The following is an 18,490-nucleotide window of genomic DNA, read 5'->3' on the forward strand; positions in this document are numbered from 1 at the left end:
AGGCAGGTGTACAACAATAAAACGGACAGAACAGTCACATTTCATATGGATACACTTAAAATGATACATCATTAAAAAAAACTAAAAAAAACACAATGTTACGTAATAAAACTCGGCAGGAGTGGGCAGGAGAGGAACATTCTGTAATGGTGAGTAAAAGGAGAAAAATCACTGAACGTTTTTAGTCGATGTTGGAAAGTTTGATTTTCCTAAAGCCATGATTTCACTTGAGATTTAATTTTAATGTCCGATGTAAGTAAATTTGCTTTATATGAGTTAGTATGTGTGTATTCTGTAGTGCTGTATTTCCCTGGACTGTAATCAGCAGTGTGCTACAATACAGTACAGCCGTACCGTACCTACCTTCTCAGACAGGCTCTTGTATGGTTTGAGGAGAGGATGACTCTTGGAGGATTCACACATCTGTTCCCCATATGACCAGCCGCTAGAAAGCTACACAAACACATGAGAGGATGCCTTTAACCACATGAACCCTGACATCCCAATCTTGGGGAACTTTTCAAAATTGTAGAAAATAAAAAATCTACAAGCTCACGACGGAGCGCGATGTGATGTGTTGTGAGCTTGTTGATCAGCCATTCTCGCTATTTGTCATACGTCGAAGTATATAGGGCTTAAGCAGTTACATCGCTTATATTTTACACTTATGACTTAAACCCAGTCATGAAAAGTCAACGATCAATTTCTTTCTTCTTTAACAAACATTTTGAAGCACGACCCAACAGCAATTAACAATGCATTGTAAAGATTTATGTCTGCCTGTCTGTGATCAACATGACTGACGAATGAAAACTTGGTGGAAATGATCAGTAGGCTGCCCTGAAAAAAAATGCTTAAATATTTTTGAGTTAAAGTTTCAATTTCATGAAACTGCAGAAAAGTGGGAATGATCTTTCAGTGGGATTTCAGCTGAACATCTGTTGTGTTTTGTTGAGGGAATGGTTTGTGTGACAAAGCATATAGTTGCTGCAACACACCCACCTTGTCCATGGACCACTTCTCGTGGGAGTGCTCTGCGTATCTGTTGATGAAGTAGTCCAGCTTCTCAGGGACATTCACACTGATAAAGAGACAGAGTAAATAACTTCGGGGTCCCAGACTTCCACCATTATCTTGTCAGAATGTGCCCCCAAAAGCCGCAGTAAAAACCACATCAAACTTTAAAATACAATTAGCAACCAAACATGCCTCCCTACCTGGTTGTGTCGGCAGGCTGTGGGTTGAAGTTGCCCTCTGAGTCCATAGATGACTGTTTCTCCATCATGGCTACATAGTTGGACTCCATGTAGTCTGGTGGCAGAGCCCCTGCTACAGCACTCAGACAGGGCAAGGCCAGCTTGAACAGCTCTGGTTCATAGCACTGGGAAATACAGTATAACACACATGCACACAAATACATACATGATGCATGGACATGAATGTATGTTACCAACCACAAACAGTGGTGGAAAGTAACTAAGTACATTTACTTAAGTACTGTACTTAAGTACAGTTTTTCGGTATTTGTACTTTACTTGAGTATTTCCAATACTTATACTCCTACTCCACTACATCTCGGATCCAAATATTGTACTTTTACTCTTTTTACTTAACCATGCACTTCAGCTCTGCATACATTTCGGCCATTTGAAAATAGCCGATCTACAAGCACACAATGCAATGTGACGTATTGTGAGCTTGTAGATCTGCTATTTTCAAAAGATTTTTATACATATATTATTTTTACACTTGAAATGGGACATTCTGCATAATGAGTACTTTTACTTTTGGTACTTTAAGTACATTTTGATGCCAATACTTTTGTACTTTTACTAACTACTTAATTTTGAATTCCCGACTTTTTCATGTAACAGAGCATTTCTACATTGCAGTATTGATACTTTTACTTAGTAAAGCAATTGAGTACTTTTTCCACCACTGACCACAAATGCAAACACAAAATGTGTAGTCACCTGCAAAGAGAAAATGTGGTAATAACCACAGACAACCACAAGAGGGCCCTAGAACACACTATAACACTATATTTTTCATTTCAAGGACTCCCCGTTCACTATGCATTAGGCCAAAGACCCCTAGAACTCATCCATTTATACACTCTCAGAGTTACCAATCATTTAGCTGGGGACCCCCTGGAAACCCCTCGACGACCCCTGGGGGTCCCTGGACCCCACTCTGAGAACCACTGCACTACAGGGTACCACTACTGTACGTGCTTCTACTTCTACTACTAATTACTATCACCATAGCATGACAATTTGGTCAATACACATGTCCATATCAGGAAGAATATATTTTGAAACCTTGTCGTCTCATATTACAGCAGTAAACATGGCCGCTCACCTTGCGTGACAAAGCATCAAAGATTCCCCAGAAGAGTTTCTTGGACAGGTGAAGCTCTTCGTCAGATGATGCTCCAAAACTCCCCCAGCCCCCAGCAAGACAGTAGTACTTCCAACAATGCTCATAGTGATTGGTCAACAGCTGAGGGGGACAAAAACAAGTTACACTGTGAACAACTCCAACATTTGTAAATTCATACATTAACACATTCCCTACCAATCACGTAAATCTATGTGTAAAGCCCTGTTAAAACACATTTTCGGTATCACTTTGAAATAGTGCATTCTATTGTTTTATTTTCAGAATACTCATGGTTTAATAATATAACTTCACATATGTATTAACTAATGTAAGTGTTTTGTATTGATAGTGTCTCCTTGTGTCTAAACCAATCTGGGACACGTTTGATTGTGGGGGAGGGTTTACCTCATCAGCAAGCGTGGTTTCAGGTGGGGGGTATTTGTACCTGGGGTTTTCCCCTTTGAAGTCAGTTGAGGAGAAGTCTTCAGAGAGACAGGTCGCGGCCATTGTGGTCTCTGTGTTTATACATGTCCAGTGAATATTTGGCGACTTAAATACGTTGTATTGGCCCAAATCCTGGTCAACTGTTTCATCAGAGCCTTCACGTTTATGCGCCTGTGAGTGTTATTAGTATTAGCTTTGAGTCAGTATTTGTTATACTGCAGCAGCAGTTGTTTGATCGCCCGCCCAGTGGCAGAGACAATTTCAGATAAAACTCCGCATTTATGCGTGATCCGAGACAATTGAAATTTAATCACGAAGACGTCAACGACGCTGTGAATGCGAAGCGACCTGTGTGAACTGTGAAAAACATTCAGTGATGGTCAGCAGCGTTGCGTAGTAGCTGTTGTCTCGACGGAACCGCCATCACCGCGTGGAAGGACAGCGTTTCCCCCCAGCGCCCGGCTGGAGAGGTTTGCCCTGCGGGCTCGTTCAGAGGATCCCACCGCTCACCGGAGAGAGGTTTGAATACAGCGTGCGTCGTGTACAAGTGTTTCGTGAGTAGTACTGACAACAGACAGTGGAGTACAATATTGCTTGCTAAACCAAGGAAGGACTATGATATTGCTTACTCATTCATCTATGTGCACCAACTGGGCCCCAACAAATTAGAAATCCAAGCGCTTGGTTATATAGGTTGAACTGAGGTATTTGGGTTTTACTGGAATATTCAAATGCGTCTTCTATAAGGTTTTTTCTTTTTGGGGTGTTTGTTTATTTTGTTTACTGGAAGTTGCCTGTACATTTAACCAGAGGTTTTGGTATTTAAAAGGAACATTTGTGAAGTTTCTCTGTTCTGATATTGCCCCACCAGTGAGGTTAAGGGTCTGTTTTATTTCATTTTTGTCAAATACAGTTTGAAGGTTACTTATCGCAGTGCTTATTCTAATACACACACACACACACACACACACACACACACACACACACACACACACACACACACACACACACACACACACACACACACACACACACACACACACACACACACACAGTCAAACAATAATAAACCTTTTTGATGTTTATATATAAGAAGGTGTTGAATTGTGTTGTCTGTTTGGTTAGAGGTTTTCATATATATTCTTCCAATAAGTTTTCTGGGGAAGTACAGGATATACCATAACAGTTGGTGTAGTATTTCCGCAGTGGAGGCACCGCGCTGTTTAATTATTATTCATTTCATCACTACCAATGCAAAGGTAAAACGTTACTGGGTCTATTTTACCATTTTAGGCAGCGCCAGTCAGGAAGTGTTAGTGAATCCACCATCAGCCACTAAGAACTCAGGATCCTGTTTTACTGTTAATGGAGTGTAACCATAGTTTGTTCAGCAGGCATACAGTAAGGCTCATTTAGATATTGTTTATGCCATTCTTGCAGTCAACAATAGGGTTACATATGTTTCCTGGTTAAAATATTTGGGACATTTTCTGTATCTCGGCTCCCTATTTTCAACGGCGTATAACAAGTGAACGGGAGGTTGCGATGACTTTTTTTTTTTACGGAAGCAAAGTGAAACCCTCCGTGATTAGCAGCCATCAGGGGATCGATCATACTGGAGATAAATATTCTGTGACTACTTGTTCGAAAATCGAAGCTAAAAAAAAACGGATGCATAGTACCTTGCAGTGAATGTGTTAACAGACTGGGCCTGAATTTACATCTTTACCTTTACATTTTACATTTACCTCATATTCAGAGTGTGTCTTTATTTCTATCAGTTAAATTAGGACCTTTGATGAAGTTTCCATTTGGTGCTTGTTGTACGTTTACCGTTACTGTGGATCAATTATCCGGTCAAACTGATTCACTGACTGACGCCATGTTCATAGTGATAACATCTCTGAGATAACACTCTGATTAACAATCTAACACTCTTCTTCTAACACAATCTTTGAAAAGGTTGTAAATCCTGGCAACGTGCCCCTGATGCCATCTGTGTGTGTGTGTGTGTGTGTGTGTGTGTGTGTGTGTGTGTGTGTGTGTGTGTGTGTGTGTGTGTGTGTGTGTGTGTGTGTGTGTGTGTGTGTGTGTGTGTGTGTGTGTGTGTGTGTGTGTGTGTGTTTACCTTCATAGGCATCTTGGTATGGTCATTCAGGAGAGGAACGTCAAACACCAGTCTTCTCAACAGGTGCTGCATCATGGAAGGTCTCAGCTTGCTGTGCGTTTTAATTTGGACATTATAGTTAACATCAGTCCCGGTTATTTACTTAAAGGGTAAGACCACTTTGGTAGAGGTTTGGGTTGTGTAGTTACCTTGCCACGATGTAACTCCAAAGGTGGACAAGAAATAAAAAATAATTGCTCCATTGATTAGAAATTGATAATTCAATATATGCTCCTCATTGACTTACATTGTACGGTAAAACAGCTCTCAAAGTCACTCTTTTAGCACATAAATGAACCCAAACAAAGTTGATTCAGACAATATAGAGCATCACCAAACCCAGTGCTGTTTGTTTTTTTAATAAAAATGTCAACTGCCTGTTGATTTTACTATTTGAAGATCTGGATCCGGATCCGCGGATCCAGTCCAGGTTTTCTACTTATTAAAAATGGCAAAATCAACAGGAAGTTGACATTTTTATTTAAAAAAAAACAGTACTGGGTTTGGTGATGCTCTATATTGTCTGAATCAACTTTGTTTGCGTTTGTTTTTGTGCTAAAAGAGTGACTTTGAGAGCTGCTTTACCGTACAATGTAAGTCAATGGGGAGTGTATTTTGAATTATCAATTTCTAATCAATGGAGCAATTGTTTTTGATTTCTTGCCCACCTTTGGAGTTACATCGTGGCAAGGTAACTACACAACCCAAACCTCTACCAAAGTGGTCTTGCCCTTTAACATGCACTTCACATGAAATGAATACAAAACAAAACACAGAAAGACAACAACAAAATTCCTCCAATGCAATGTGTGCAGGAATGTTTCCAGACATATACACATTATAGTGGGATTATTAAACAATCTTTGAAAATTATGTATACCTGGCAAAAATACTAATATGAAAATAGATGAGGCAGCCATAAATAAAAGGTCACCAATTCTCCACCCAGCTCCGGTCTATGTGTCCAAGTGTCCCTGAGCAAGACACATAACCCCTAACTACTCCAACCAAGCACTCATTATAACCATCTCGGTAGCCATCAGCTGATAAAGCTGGAACTGAATTTCCCCTGTGGTATTAAACTGCTGAAAAAAATAAAGGGAACACTTTGATCCCTTTATTATTTAGATTTTTTTCATGAACTGTGTACATAATGCTAACGAAAACTGCTCAAAAGAATTAAGGGATCAAAGTGTTCCCTTTATTTTTTTGAAAAAAAAAATTATAATCATATATGTTTTTTAAAATATGTGTAGCTTTCTTGGAGCATGTCCAAGGTTTTGCCAAAAAGCAACTGTTGGGTATCCAGACCTACCCGCAGACAGCCAGCAGACACTCCTCGATGGCGTCCCTCTGTGCCTTGGTGAGACAGCAGCCCTTGGACAGTCGGTAGACCGTGTGGAGCAGAGAGTCGATCAGCGAGGCGAAGGGCTCTGTGCCAGCGAACAGCGGGGCACACTTGGTGAGCAGAGGCAACACGGCCGTACACAGGTACCTGTTGAGGGCCAGGGCCATGTCTGTGGCACTGAGGGCAGCCTGGGAGAAACACACCGAGAGCATTGAACAGATGTTAGAATGAATAGTAATGATGTAGCGATATCAATAACACACAGTAAAGGTTGTTAATGTCTGCAGCACTCAGGGCATCCGGAGAGGAGAGGGGTGGCGGTTTGGACTGTTTATGTTTGTTGTTATCAAGAATACGACGCCCTGCATGAGATCCCCTGATCTGGCACAATGCCAGCGTGAATTGTTTAAAACGGCGCTGTCCTCTCACCTTGAGATTACCTGTTCATGTTTTGACTAATTATCAGATCTATGACACAATGATTCATATATGGGTATTGTTGTGGTTGTTGTTGTGTTATTGTTGTATGATTTGTTTTCCTCCTTTGGTTGATGTTGTTTGAATTATTTATTATTATTTTGTCTAAATGTATGTATTATGTAATCTGTAATCTGTGGAACCCCTTGAAAACAACAGTTCATCTCAAGGGGTTATAAAGAATTTCAATTTCAGACACACGCGCACGCACACACACGCACACACGCACACACGCACACACGCACACACTCCTTTCCACTCACCGTGTCCAGTGAGGCAGCAGCCCGTAGGTCTGGCAGGAAGCCTACTTCTAAGAGATGTAAGAGGAAGTTCTGGTCTTCTATGCCGTAGACCCGGTCCAGGAACAACACCATGGCTGCCTTATGGTCCGGACAGAACCCTGCCGACATGTCTGGTTCTACCACCGTGCCGTCTGCATGCACACAACACAACACAACAAACCACACACACACACACACACACACACACACACACACACACACACACACATGCACGCAATCGATAAATTAGAGCAGTGGTTCTCAAACTTTTTCTTGTTAAGAAAAATCTCTCAATAAGCTCTCTCTCTTTGCATATCGTCTCTGTCGGGCAGAACCCGCAATTGTGGTTCGGCTATTTTTTTTAAAGTGAAAGTGGTTAAGTCTGTCTAAAAGTTTTGGGCATACAAGTAAAAGTTTTGGACATACAAGGTTTCCACCCGACAGCAACGGTATGTGTACATATGTGTGTGTGTGTACTGGTGTGTGTTCCTACCCTTGGCGAGGGTGGGCATGGGGAAGGGTATGCTGATGACTCCCTCCAGGTCTTCGATGGGGATCAGAGACCTCAGGATGGCTCTGATGCGGATCGCCTCCCCTTTACCAGCATGGATCAACTGACACACAATACAACAATGAGTGTGGGTGTGGGTCAGTCCATGTTTGTCTGCATTTCCACTTTGGCCACTCCCACATTCCCAGTCCTAGTTACACACCTGTCCCCACTCCCTCATCGGCCGAGCAGTGCCATGCCCATTACACAGTGGACACTTCTCCTATCCACCTACTGTAGTACCTATAAAACTTGACTCATTGCAAACACTCTTTGTCAGTTCATACCTTGTATGTTGTCCTGCCTTAGAGGTTTGGTGTACTGCTTGTTCCTGTTTTAAGTGTTTTGTCATTTTTGATTGCTTGAGCCTGCAACTTCAGTGTAAGTTTTCCTAATTTCTACATTAAATCACTGTAATCTGCTCTGTTTGCTGTGAATTTGGAATTTGGGTATTATTATAGAAATAGACATTTTAATAGAATATGGTTGTTTTATGGTAAAAAAAAAAAAAAGAACATGTTCTTTTTAGAGTTATATTATTCTTGCAGTTATGAAAATATTCAGATATTTAGATTTTAGGTTTAGGGGTTGTGGTTAGCGTTCTCCCTATTTTGTTATACTTAGATGTGTGGCGATGTCACACACCCAACTAGCTGATCTACAAGCAGCACAACGTGTGTGTGTGTGTGTGTGTGTGTGTGTGTGTGTGTGTGTGTGTGTGTGTGTGTGTGTGTTGCCTACGTACGTGCATCTCAGGCGCACAGCGTCCCAGCAGATCGATGAGAGCAGCGTAGAAAGTCATGATGGCATTCCCCATATGAATGGTGTCATCCTCCTCATCCTCCAACACGTCACTACAACTACACACAAACACGCGTACCACACACACGTCCACAATAAATGTTTTATTCTCATTTTTTTTGCCTCAAAGTTGCCTAATTAGCCTTTAATCATTGTCTTTATTATAGTATGTATATTGTTAATAGTGTTGTAAAATACTTTAGTTGACTGGTAGTGATTTTCAGTGAAGATTTATAATTGTGACTGTATGGGATCAAGGAAGTAGAAATTCACACAACGTAGCATTTCCATAGTAACGCAAGCTCCACCAACAGAGACGTAGTCTGGGAGGGTTAGCGTCGGAGCTTGGACAGCAGGGGCGCGGCCACTGCGTTGTGATTCAAATCAACAGCCAATGAAGAAAAGGGGGCGGGATCCACATGCAGTGGGTGATGCATCTAAATAGGATCGACGGGAAGCAATTTCCCCTTGAGAAATTTCGGCCGCCATTGTTGTGTACTGCTGTTTGCCTCTCGTCGGACTTTTTAGACGAGTTGCACAGCTCTCAGACCGGTAAGAGGCGTGTCCGCTCAGATTCAGAGCGTGACGTACATCCCGCCCACAAATACCAGGGCTGTGGCCCAGAAGTTCCTCGCCAGAGCTGGCGAAAACTTCTGGGAACTCAGATTAACAGAGACGTTGACATCATCGGATGTTACACTTTAGCTTTGTGGGTAGTCCAGTACTTCCCTGTGACATCCTGAATTACACTTGGTTTACTTAAAACTAGATTGATTGCATACATACATGTGTGGCTTCCACACAAGCACATAGCATCATTTAACAACCAGGAGCCTAGTGGTAAGTGGACATTGGATTGTTATGACATTATAGCTGATAATGAAATCCTCTACGAAGGAAAGGGATTTTCACTACCGGAAACTTGGCACTGTAACGCTGGGATTATGTATGGACCTGCTGGATGTTTGTTGATGGTCTATCATGGACATTACCATAGGGAAGTGGATGAGAATGGTGCGGGTTAGAGACTGCCCTTTACTTGGTGCTGTTTTCTCTGTGTGAACCCCCTTTTACATGGGACATTTAAACTAAGTAGCCTGTGACCCAAACCTAAACACTGTAGCCTGTGACCCAAACCTAAACACTGATGACATATTAAGAGGAATTGTATTACCCAAGCTGACCTGTATGTTCGTATGAACAAAACCTTTAAAAAATAAAGTAATACAAAATAAAGGCATTGATATTCACATGGATTATGAGTAATGAATGAATTAATTGAGAAATAGCAAAAGTATGGAGATAAGAGGTTTCTGCCCGACAGCAACAATATACTGTATGGTCTTACAGAGTCTTGCTGCTCTCAGAGGTGGGTGAGGGGCCGTCCCTAGCGGGGTCCTCAGAGATCTTAATGGCTTCTTCCATCGCGGCCAACAGCCCGTTGCCACCCTCGCCTCGTAAGGCGGGGCCAAAGCACTCTGGGCGACGAATCAATAGCCTCACCACTACATTGGCATTTTCTTCCACACTCTCGCCTGATCAAAAAAGGAGAAAAGGGCAAGGGAAGAAAAAGAAGGGGAGACGACTAGCAACAATGAACACACCAACTCTGTTGATAAGGATACAAAATGATTACGTAATTTTTTTTGCAATCTTGTAATCCACATTGACATTTGGTTTAAAATAGTTTTACTACCGTTGCAGAAAACAGCGAACCGCAGGAAGTCAAGGTAGCGTTCCCCCTCCACAGGGTTCCAGCCAATGTCGGGGTATCCGTTAGACACCAGCATTACACAGCTCAGTAGCCCACACCCCGCCAGGTATTGAACAACCTGAATGCAGAGAGAGAATGACCAGTCCAGCATTACACAGCTCTGTAGCCCACAACCTGTAAGTCAGGGTTTCTCAAAGTGGGTGCCGTGACGCAAGTCAAGGGGTGCCGCAGAATACTTTGATAATATTTCGAATTCCGCAATATTACTTCGGTTTAACAACTTAAACCCTCTATACTTAGTAAAATGGAACTGAGTCGCACTGTATTTGGTGCGTTCTTTTTCCGATCTACACCAAATCTCCTCGCCTTAATTAGCCGATCTACAAGCTCACAATGCGACGCGTTGTGAGCTTGTAGATCGGCTATTTTTGGCAAAGGTTCCCCGAGAATAGGGATGTTGGGGTTCAAGTGGTTAAACCTTGTGTCTTACCGTAATATGACAAATGTATGTGCTATAAAGTAACAATGTAATTCAGGGGTGCTGCTGTGGATGGTCGGTGGTTCTCAAGCATTTTAATTTCAAGCACCCCCATAACTCTGAAAGTGTAAAAATGGAAAAAACTAAGTATTAAAGGCAATATGTTTCTTTCCACTAGAGGGAGCTTGTGTTCACATGATCAAATAAAACATCATCTATTTATTTCCTTATATTTGTATGTATTTCTACTGTGTTATTGGAATAACATAAGCATGAAATATCTGCAGGAAATGTTAGGTTTTATATATATATATTATCACCAAACGTGTACCGCCTGTGCTGAAAATGTCAGAACGCCTCTGACCGACTCCTCTCTTGTGTCGTTTACATGCAACTTTCTTTCCAACTCCATCCCCATGGCTGCCAAGAGATCCATCTTTTAAAAGTGTATCCAATGTTTATTACTGTACCATGACAGCCCTCTCTGGAGGTTTGTCATCATGGAGTGAACTTTTCAAACCTCAGACATTATGGTACAGTTGTGTTTAACTTGAGGTGGTAATTTTAAACATTATCTTTTTACATTTCTTACAGCTAACTTGAGATTATTTTATGCTGTTGTTATTTTATGTTTTTAGTCAATCAAGTGCACACAGGGAGCCTCTAGTGGATAGAAAGTACTTAACATTACCATTTTCAACCTGGCATCCCTATGTTATAGGCATACATCGTCAAAGATCATAAATCTGCCATTTTCAACACGCAACACTGCTATACAATAAGTATGAAATAGGGCTTCAGTGGTGAATATAAAATATTAACAATGGCTTCAGTCTGAAAAGGCACGCAAAGTGAGGGAGTGAGTGAGCGAGCAAGTGAACATGCGTGTGCACACGTGCATGCACATGTCGACGTGCATCACCTTCTCAAGGTCTGGTTCTCTCAGGGCCAGGGCCAGCTCATTGTTGTCCATCACTGAGGCAGCCGCAACATCCAGAGGAGTGGAGCCCCGCATGGAAGGCGAGGCTGAGAGGAGAAGAGAAGATTAAAAGTCTGTCAAACATGAAATGTCGAATATGAAAACAGAGGTGGTATTGACAAGCGGAAAATAAACAATTATCTTTGCATCACTACACCAATAACAGCCTCTTACTTGTAAAACAATGAATGTCTGTACTAATGAACAAAAGACACTGCACATTAACCTTGTTAAAATAGCTGTACAAAAAGTGCCTCACATCACACAAGGGGCACATACAGCTTTGCACACAGTAGTACACGTGTAATTACTCATAGTCACACACACACACACACACACACACACACACACACACACACACACACACACACACACACACACACACACACACACACACACACACACACACACACACACACACACACACACACACACACACACACACTTACCAAGTCCCACGCTGCTGTTTTCTAGGAGGTAGCTTAGATGGTCAAACATGGCTTTCTGGTTCTGACGGCTGATTCGACAAAAGTAGCAGAGGAACCGACAACAGTTGGCCACCATCTTGGGAAATGTTATTTCCTGAAGATAGATCATATCATAGTATAGGTCTATTATGTTGCCTTGACTTGGCACAAAGACATTCATTATTTATTGTAAAAAAAGATGATGACGGCGTCTATAAGCCCCACTAGCAGCACCTACAGATCATGCTATTCATTTAATGATTCCTATAAGGGGTTCCAAATGGACCCTTACAGGTCTGCAACTCTTGAGAGTGTAATACATTCCATTTGTATTTTGTACACTCTCAGAGTTATGGTGGTCCTTTCTCCTGGGTCATATTTCTTGCAATTGCTATAATTTCTGCTTGTTTGCCAATATTACACTTCTAATCACTTTGATTAAAACATTACTTGAAAGTAATCACTGGAAACGGTTCAAGAACGAAGCCCTGGAGACCGTCATGCTTGCCGGTAGAAGCACTTGAACTTCTACACTGTATTCTCCAATACAAATCAAAATTGAAAAGCCTCTTTAAGAGCCAATAGGCTTTATGCACAGAAGCCATATTGGAAAGAAATTGTGCCTCTTCCTTACTTCCTTCTCTGGTCTTACCAATTATACTAATTAAGGCTCTGTTCCATTTAGTGTAGCACAGTGGTTCTCAAACTTTTTAATTTCAAGGACTCCCATAACTCTGGGAGTGTACAAATTCAATTTGCACACTCTGAGTTACACAACATTAAAGGGCTATTTGGAACCTCCTCAAGAAACAATGAGGGTCCCTGGACCCCAATTTGAGACTCACTGGTGTAGCAGAGTGTTTCCAGTGAGCCAACATGCACATTATCAGCACCCTGACTCTGTTTGACCAGAATAAAACAGAGCCGTAATTAGTATAATAATTGGTAAGACCTGTGAAGGAAGTAAGGAAGAAGCCCAATTGCTTTCCAATATGGCTGCTGTGCATAGAGCCTATTGAGCTAAAAACAGACATGAGCAATACCTTGGACTCTCCTCCACTCAGGACGTTGACCATGACCTCCATGACGGTTTCGTGCATCCCCAGAGCTCTCATCAGGTTGGGGTGCTGGTAGAACACCTTGTTATTCATTATGTCACTGTGGGAGAAGAGCGGGGAAGAGGTTAACCACCTCACAACCTATTTGTGGGTCACGGACACATTTTTATGGGTCACGAGTACATTTCCCCTTTATTATGTAAAACATAATTTTAAAATATAAAATTTCATAAATAAGGAAATCAAAGAAATTCCATTAAAAAAGATTTAAGTGAAAATAGCAGATCTACAAGCGGCTATTTTGACTAGTTTGGATCCCGAAGGTAACCACTGATTTAAACCCTCTGCACTTCGATGACCGGGGGTCCCCCAGTGGTCTGTACTTGGCCCCCTCCTTTTCTCCCTCTACACCAAATGTCGTCCCGAAAATAGCAGATCTACAATCTCGCAAGTTGATCTGATTGTAGATCTGCTATTTTCTGTGAATGCTTCCCCCCCCAGAATAGGGATGCTAGGGTTCAAGTGGTTAATGTAAAACAAAAGACGAACAAATTGTTCCTTTCACACAGGCCCCGATAGTAACTCAGAGAGTTACTGAGGACCAGTAACTGTCTGAGGAGTTTGAAACGCTGAGGAAGGCCGACCTGCCGAAACGCTTCCGTTTCTCTAGATAGACATGTCTGCTGCGGCTGTTCACCTTTAAAGAATACAGTAAACCAAGACTATAACTGAAGAGAGTGCGGATGTTCCTTTATTATAGTTACTGAGGACCACACACTGAATCCTTTTTATATTAGCTACTAGCAGTCAGTTACGTAGATCAGACCTCGCCTTGGGATTGGCTGAGAGGCGTTATCATTGTCTCCAATTATAGAAATACAGAATTGAGTGTGGAAAGACCTGCATCAGGAAGGGAGGGAGGGAGAGCATTATGTCACCATCAACTGGATTAGATTGTGTTCAACTATTCTCCTGCTCGAGTGGTGATTGAATTCTGTCACCGGAGCTCTTTCACCCATTCAGAGTATGGGAGGCCTTGGCGGACCACCCATTCAAAGTATGGGAGGCCATTGCGGACCCCTCATTAGCTGTCCTTTCAGCCAATAGGGAGAAAATCACAAGAAAATCATGACTAGTTCTGCTTCTCTTCATAGACAGTAGTACCTTCGGTACCCCTGTAAAAATGTGTTTATTGTTTTGTTATGTAAACACAGTAACAGTAACACAAGTTACCTACTATGCCTTTAACGGGATGTTGATCACACCCCCTGTGTCAGTTTTAAGTTCTACGTTGGGTTAGGTTTGTTGCTATTATATCCCTACTGTGAATTCGGCAAGTGTCCTCACCCCAGTCCTCTGATCATGAGCTTCTCTTCCTCTCTCCCCATGCGAACGCTGAGCAGAGATCTGATCTGTCCCAGAGCAGCCAGCAGGTTGATGGTGTCCTCTACTGACACTGCATTGATGGTGTAGGTCTTAGGTAGGGCACGCACCTACACTCACACAGAGAGAGAGAGAGAGAGAGACAAAATGTTGACGAAAACGTCCATCACAAGCCGGCATGGTGATTTTTACTTTATTGGAATGTTGGTTTCAATACCTTTACTTCTACTCCACTACATCTCAGAGGAAAATATTGTACTTTTACTCCACTACAATTATTTCAAGACTTTAGTTACTAGTTACTTTACTTACAACTAACTTTTGATTATGACTACAAACCATACAGTAACCAGTTCAGCCCTATACTATACAGTGGGGGTACAGGGCACCAACCTGGGGGGGGCAGCAAACGGGGTGAAGAAAAAAGAAAAACGGCGAAACCCCCCCCCCGTTGACAAAACGGCGCCGGGGGGCACCGAACCGGGTCCAAGCACGGGCACCGCGAAGGGTTAATCCGCCCCTGATACTATATACTTATCTACAAGCTCACAAGCTTGTAGAACTGCTATTTTCAAATATTTTTATAGGCTACATTTGGAAACTTGTGAAATGGGATATTCTGCACCCTCTACTTTTACTTTTAGCACTTAAGCTTATTTTGACACACACACACACACACACACACACACACACACACACACACACACACACACACACACACACGCACGCACACACACGCACACACACACACACCTGTCCACCGATGCCGTCGTACTGGCGATGCAGCAGGACAAACATGGCTCTGACCAGCTCTGGGTCCTCAATAACAGACTCTTGAGCCCAGCGGACCATGGTTTCTGAGATCAGCTGCTGTAAGGTACCTGCAGGGAAACACACAGAGAACCACACTTACATACTCTGACCTTCACTTTAACTTCAACCTACTTCATTATCCTTTCAGAACTTTGTTTGTGCAGTGGTTAAAAGCGACATACAGACACAGATAGGGGCGGGAGGGGGCATTAGTCCGGGCTCCACCCGACCTACATGTTCAGCAGTCGGATGGAGGTAGGTACAAAACTAGCTGAGCCCCTTTTGGTGAATGACAAGGCTCTGTATCGACGGCCTGAGGGCATTAAGATGTAATGGTTGGGAACCAGTGGTTCCCAAACAGAGGGTCTGGTTCCATTTTTTCAGGGACCCTTTTTTAAGGGTCGCGGAAAAAAAAATCTGTTTCCTACATTTAAAAAATATATTATTTCAAAAGTCAAAACACAAATCACATATTTTCATGAATTAGAAAGAAAAAATACATTTTTTTTTCAAAATAATTTCATAAATAAAATGAATAAATTAAAGAATTTCCATAAATATAATAACCTTTCAAGCAGTGAAACTAGCCGATCTACAAGCTCACAGCGTGTCGCATCGCGGCACATTGTAATCATTTTCACTTTCTTAAAGTTTGGATTTATTTATTTATATTTTTAGTTAGAATATTTACTCACAACCCATAAAAATATGTCCGTGACACAAAAATGGGTCCCGACCCATTGTCTGGGAAACACTGCTCTATCTAGTTGTGTTTCACACAGTTCTATTAATGAAGCATAAGGAGGTGCTCCATTTCACACAGACTCTCCCTCCAACGCTACTGAAGGCTGTCCGTTGTCGAGACCCCACAGAGCGCTGTTAAACCTAATTTATACTGTGTATGACAACCCCCGTGAGCCAGATTTTTTGGCTCATGGACTTAAAGTAATGTGGAACGTCTCACAGGCTGTGAGCCACTTGGCTCATATACCTCCTGAAATGTCTAGCGGCTCACACGCCGCGTCGATAAAGTCTCACAGCTTTGATTGGTTGACTGACCCGGGTCTACTACGGAGCTTGTCAGTGAGCCGATTATTGAGTCTAAATGCCCAGAGCGATGCGTTGTGAGATTGCAGATCCGCAGTGTTTTGGCGAGCAACACCATCGTACGACGGGTTATATAACAAAGCTTTTCATTATGTGAAATAGAGCACTTCATTACGTGAAATAGGGCTCTTCATTATGTGAAATACAGCTCTTCATTATGTGAAATAGAGCTCTTCATTATGTGAAATAGAGCTCTTCATTACGTGAAATACAGCTCTTCATTATGTGAAATACAGCTCTTCATTATGTGAAATAGAGCTCTTCATTACGTGAAAGAGAGCTCTTCATTACGTGAAATAGAGCTCTTCATGATGTGAGATAGAGCTCTTCATTACGTGAAATGGAGCTCTTCATTACGTAGGGCTCTTCCTTACAGACTACATTTCACTGCTACATGGGCCACAATGTTCTGTCTGCATGCTGCTGTAAGAGGGTCCTGGCGTCTGAGCGGCGCACTCACTGGGTTTCTTGTCTTTTTTCTTCTTGGGCAGGTCGGCCAACTTCCTGTGAAGATTAGCCACACTCTCCACCAGCCTAAGGAGACGACCGCGAAGGGTGAAGTCACTGTCGGCATCACTCGCCTTCTCCTCATCTATCTCGATACCTAGAGGAACACGGGAATATGTGAAATCTCAATAAAAAGAAATATGGGGCGTTAATTGATTCCATTTTGTTATTATGGTGATTATCAACAGATCAAAAATTTAAAATATTGCATTTAAATTATGTGCATATATTATGAACACTGTAAATGCTAACTCAATACTCAAATCGCTATTTGCTTCTGCAAGGATTTCTGCAATGAATGCCTTGACATGGAATGAATGCGATGAAGAATGCATTGAAGGTGGATGCTGCATAGGATGGATTGGAGGTTGGCGATCCAGGAGTCCGCACATGTTGTCACATCGCATCATCATCTCTTGAGTTATAATATACAGTACATTATATATACATACATATAACAAAATGTGTAAGCCATCTGCACAGTACCACAGTGTATCATGAGATCTTCATGGAAGTCCATCAGTTGTTCTCGGATAAAATCAGGACAGGGACACTCTTGCTTCTCATCCTTGAAGTTCAGCAGCATGTTGATCTGCAGGGGGTTTAATGGTTAAAAGTGAGAAGGCCTGTTCTCATCTTTTTACCTGTCTTCTATACATATCTCTGCTGCTCTACTGCTCCACCAAAGAGAGGGGTTTCTGTTTTGTTTTATTCAGCAGCGCTAATATAAGGTAAGATATACTTGTAGCCGAAGTATTTGATACAAACATTTGGTTTCCCCCGTGATTTTCAATTATGCAGACTGATACGCTCATGTAATCTCTGCTCAGGGCTTCAGCAGACATAGTTCTAGTTGGCTCTACTCTCCTTTTCTTGCAATTACAATTACAGTTCAGGGATTTAGCAGACGCTGTTTTCTAGAGTGACAAGGTTGGAGGAAATTGCATGAACCCATGAACCCCAAGGAACAATAGAGTAAGCAAATAGAAGGCCAAGCAAACAGTTAAATTATATGATAGCAGGTAAAAAAAATCTAACCTCGCGAAATAATACAATTACAATCTGTAGACAAGCCAACTGCATACATCTATCTAAAGAACATACAGTATAGTCACCAACATACAACATCTGCATAGCATAACTAACGTATCGAAATAGGAAACAACTTATTTCTGTCAAACCAAGCACAGTTCCTCCTCTATACTGTAGGCTATATATTTTACGTCACTCTGTGTTCAAGGTTCTTTATTGTTACATCTTTTGTACGGAGAAAAAAATGTCAAAAAATTGTTCAGCTCCTCGGACAATGCAGTAGCATAATAACATAAGAACCCTCCACTTGCTTAGGTACACACGCACGCACGCACACACACACACACACACACACACACACACACACACACACACACACACACACGTGTGCACACACACACACACACACACACACACACACACACACACACACACACACACACACACGTGTGCACACACACGCACACACACACACACACACACACACACACACACACACACA

The 18,490-nt window shown here is 42.0% G+C and overlaps 1 protein-coding gene across 1 annotated transcript in view; it reads right to left on the reverse strand.

Annotated features, from left to right (window-relative positions):
- The window catches only part of ryr2a (ryanodine receptor 2a (cardiac)), a gene marked incomplete at its 5' end in the record, with an annotated part of 278,974 nt that overhangs the window by 84,688 nt on the left and 175,796 nt on the right, over positions 1–18,490 (reverse strand). Inside the window, 18 exons of the mRNA XM_084078200.1 lie at positions 364–453; positions 1,003–1,081; positions 1,218–1,381; positions 2,362–2,502; positions 4,955–5,045; positions 6,309–6,529; positions 7,082–7,251; positions 7,593–7,713; positions 8,395–8,503; positions 9,799–9,985; positions 10,147–10,282; positions 11,565–11,668; positions 12,071–12,203; positions 13,132–13,246; positions 14,494–14,639; positions 15,283–15,410; positions 16,910–17,053; positions 17,443–17,548. Of these exons, the coding sequence (XP_083934326.1) occupies positions 364–453; positions 1,003–1,081; positions 1,218–1,381; positions 2,362–2,502; positions 4,955–5,045; positions 6,309–6,529; positions 7,082–7,251; positions 7,593–7,713; positions 8,395–8,503; positions 9,799–9,985; positions 10,147–10,282; positions 11,565–11,668; positions 12,071–12,203; positions 13,132–13,246; positions 14,494–14,639; positions 15,283–15,410; positions 16,910–17,053; positions 17,443–17,548 (2,385 nt within the window). The remainder of the gene's footprint in view (positions 1–363; positions 454–1,002; positions 1,082–1,217; positions 1,382–2,361; positions 2,503–4,954; positions 5,046–6,308; positions 6,530–7,081; positions 7,252–7,592; positions 7,714–8,394; positions 8,504–9,798; positions 9,986–10,146; positions 10,283–11,564; positions 11,669–12,070; positions 12,204–13,131; positions 13,247–14,493; positions 14,640–15,282; positions 15,411–16,909; positions 17,054–17,442; positions 17,549–18,490) is intronic.

Source organism: Gymnoscopelus microlampas (assembly GCF_963454915.1).
Source record: "Gymnoscopelus microlampas genome assembly, chromosome: 14".
NCBI lineage: Eukaryota > Metazoa > Chordata > Actinopteri > Myctophiformes > Myctophidae > Gymnoscopelus > Gymnoscopelus microlampas.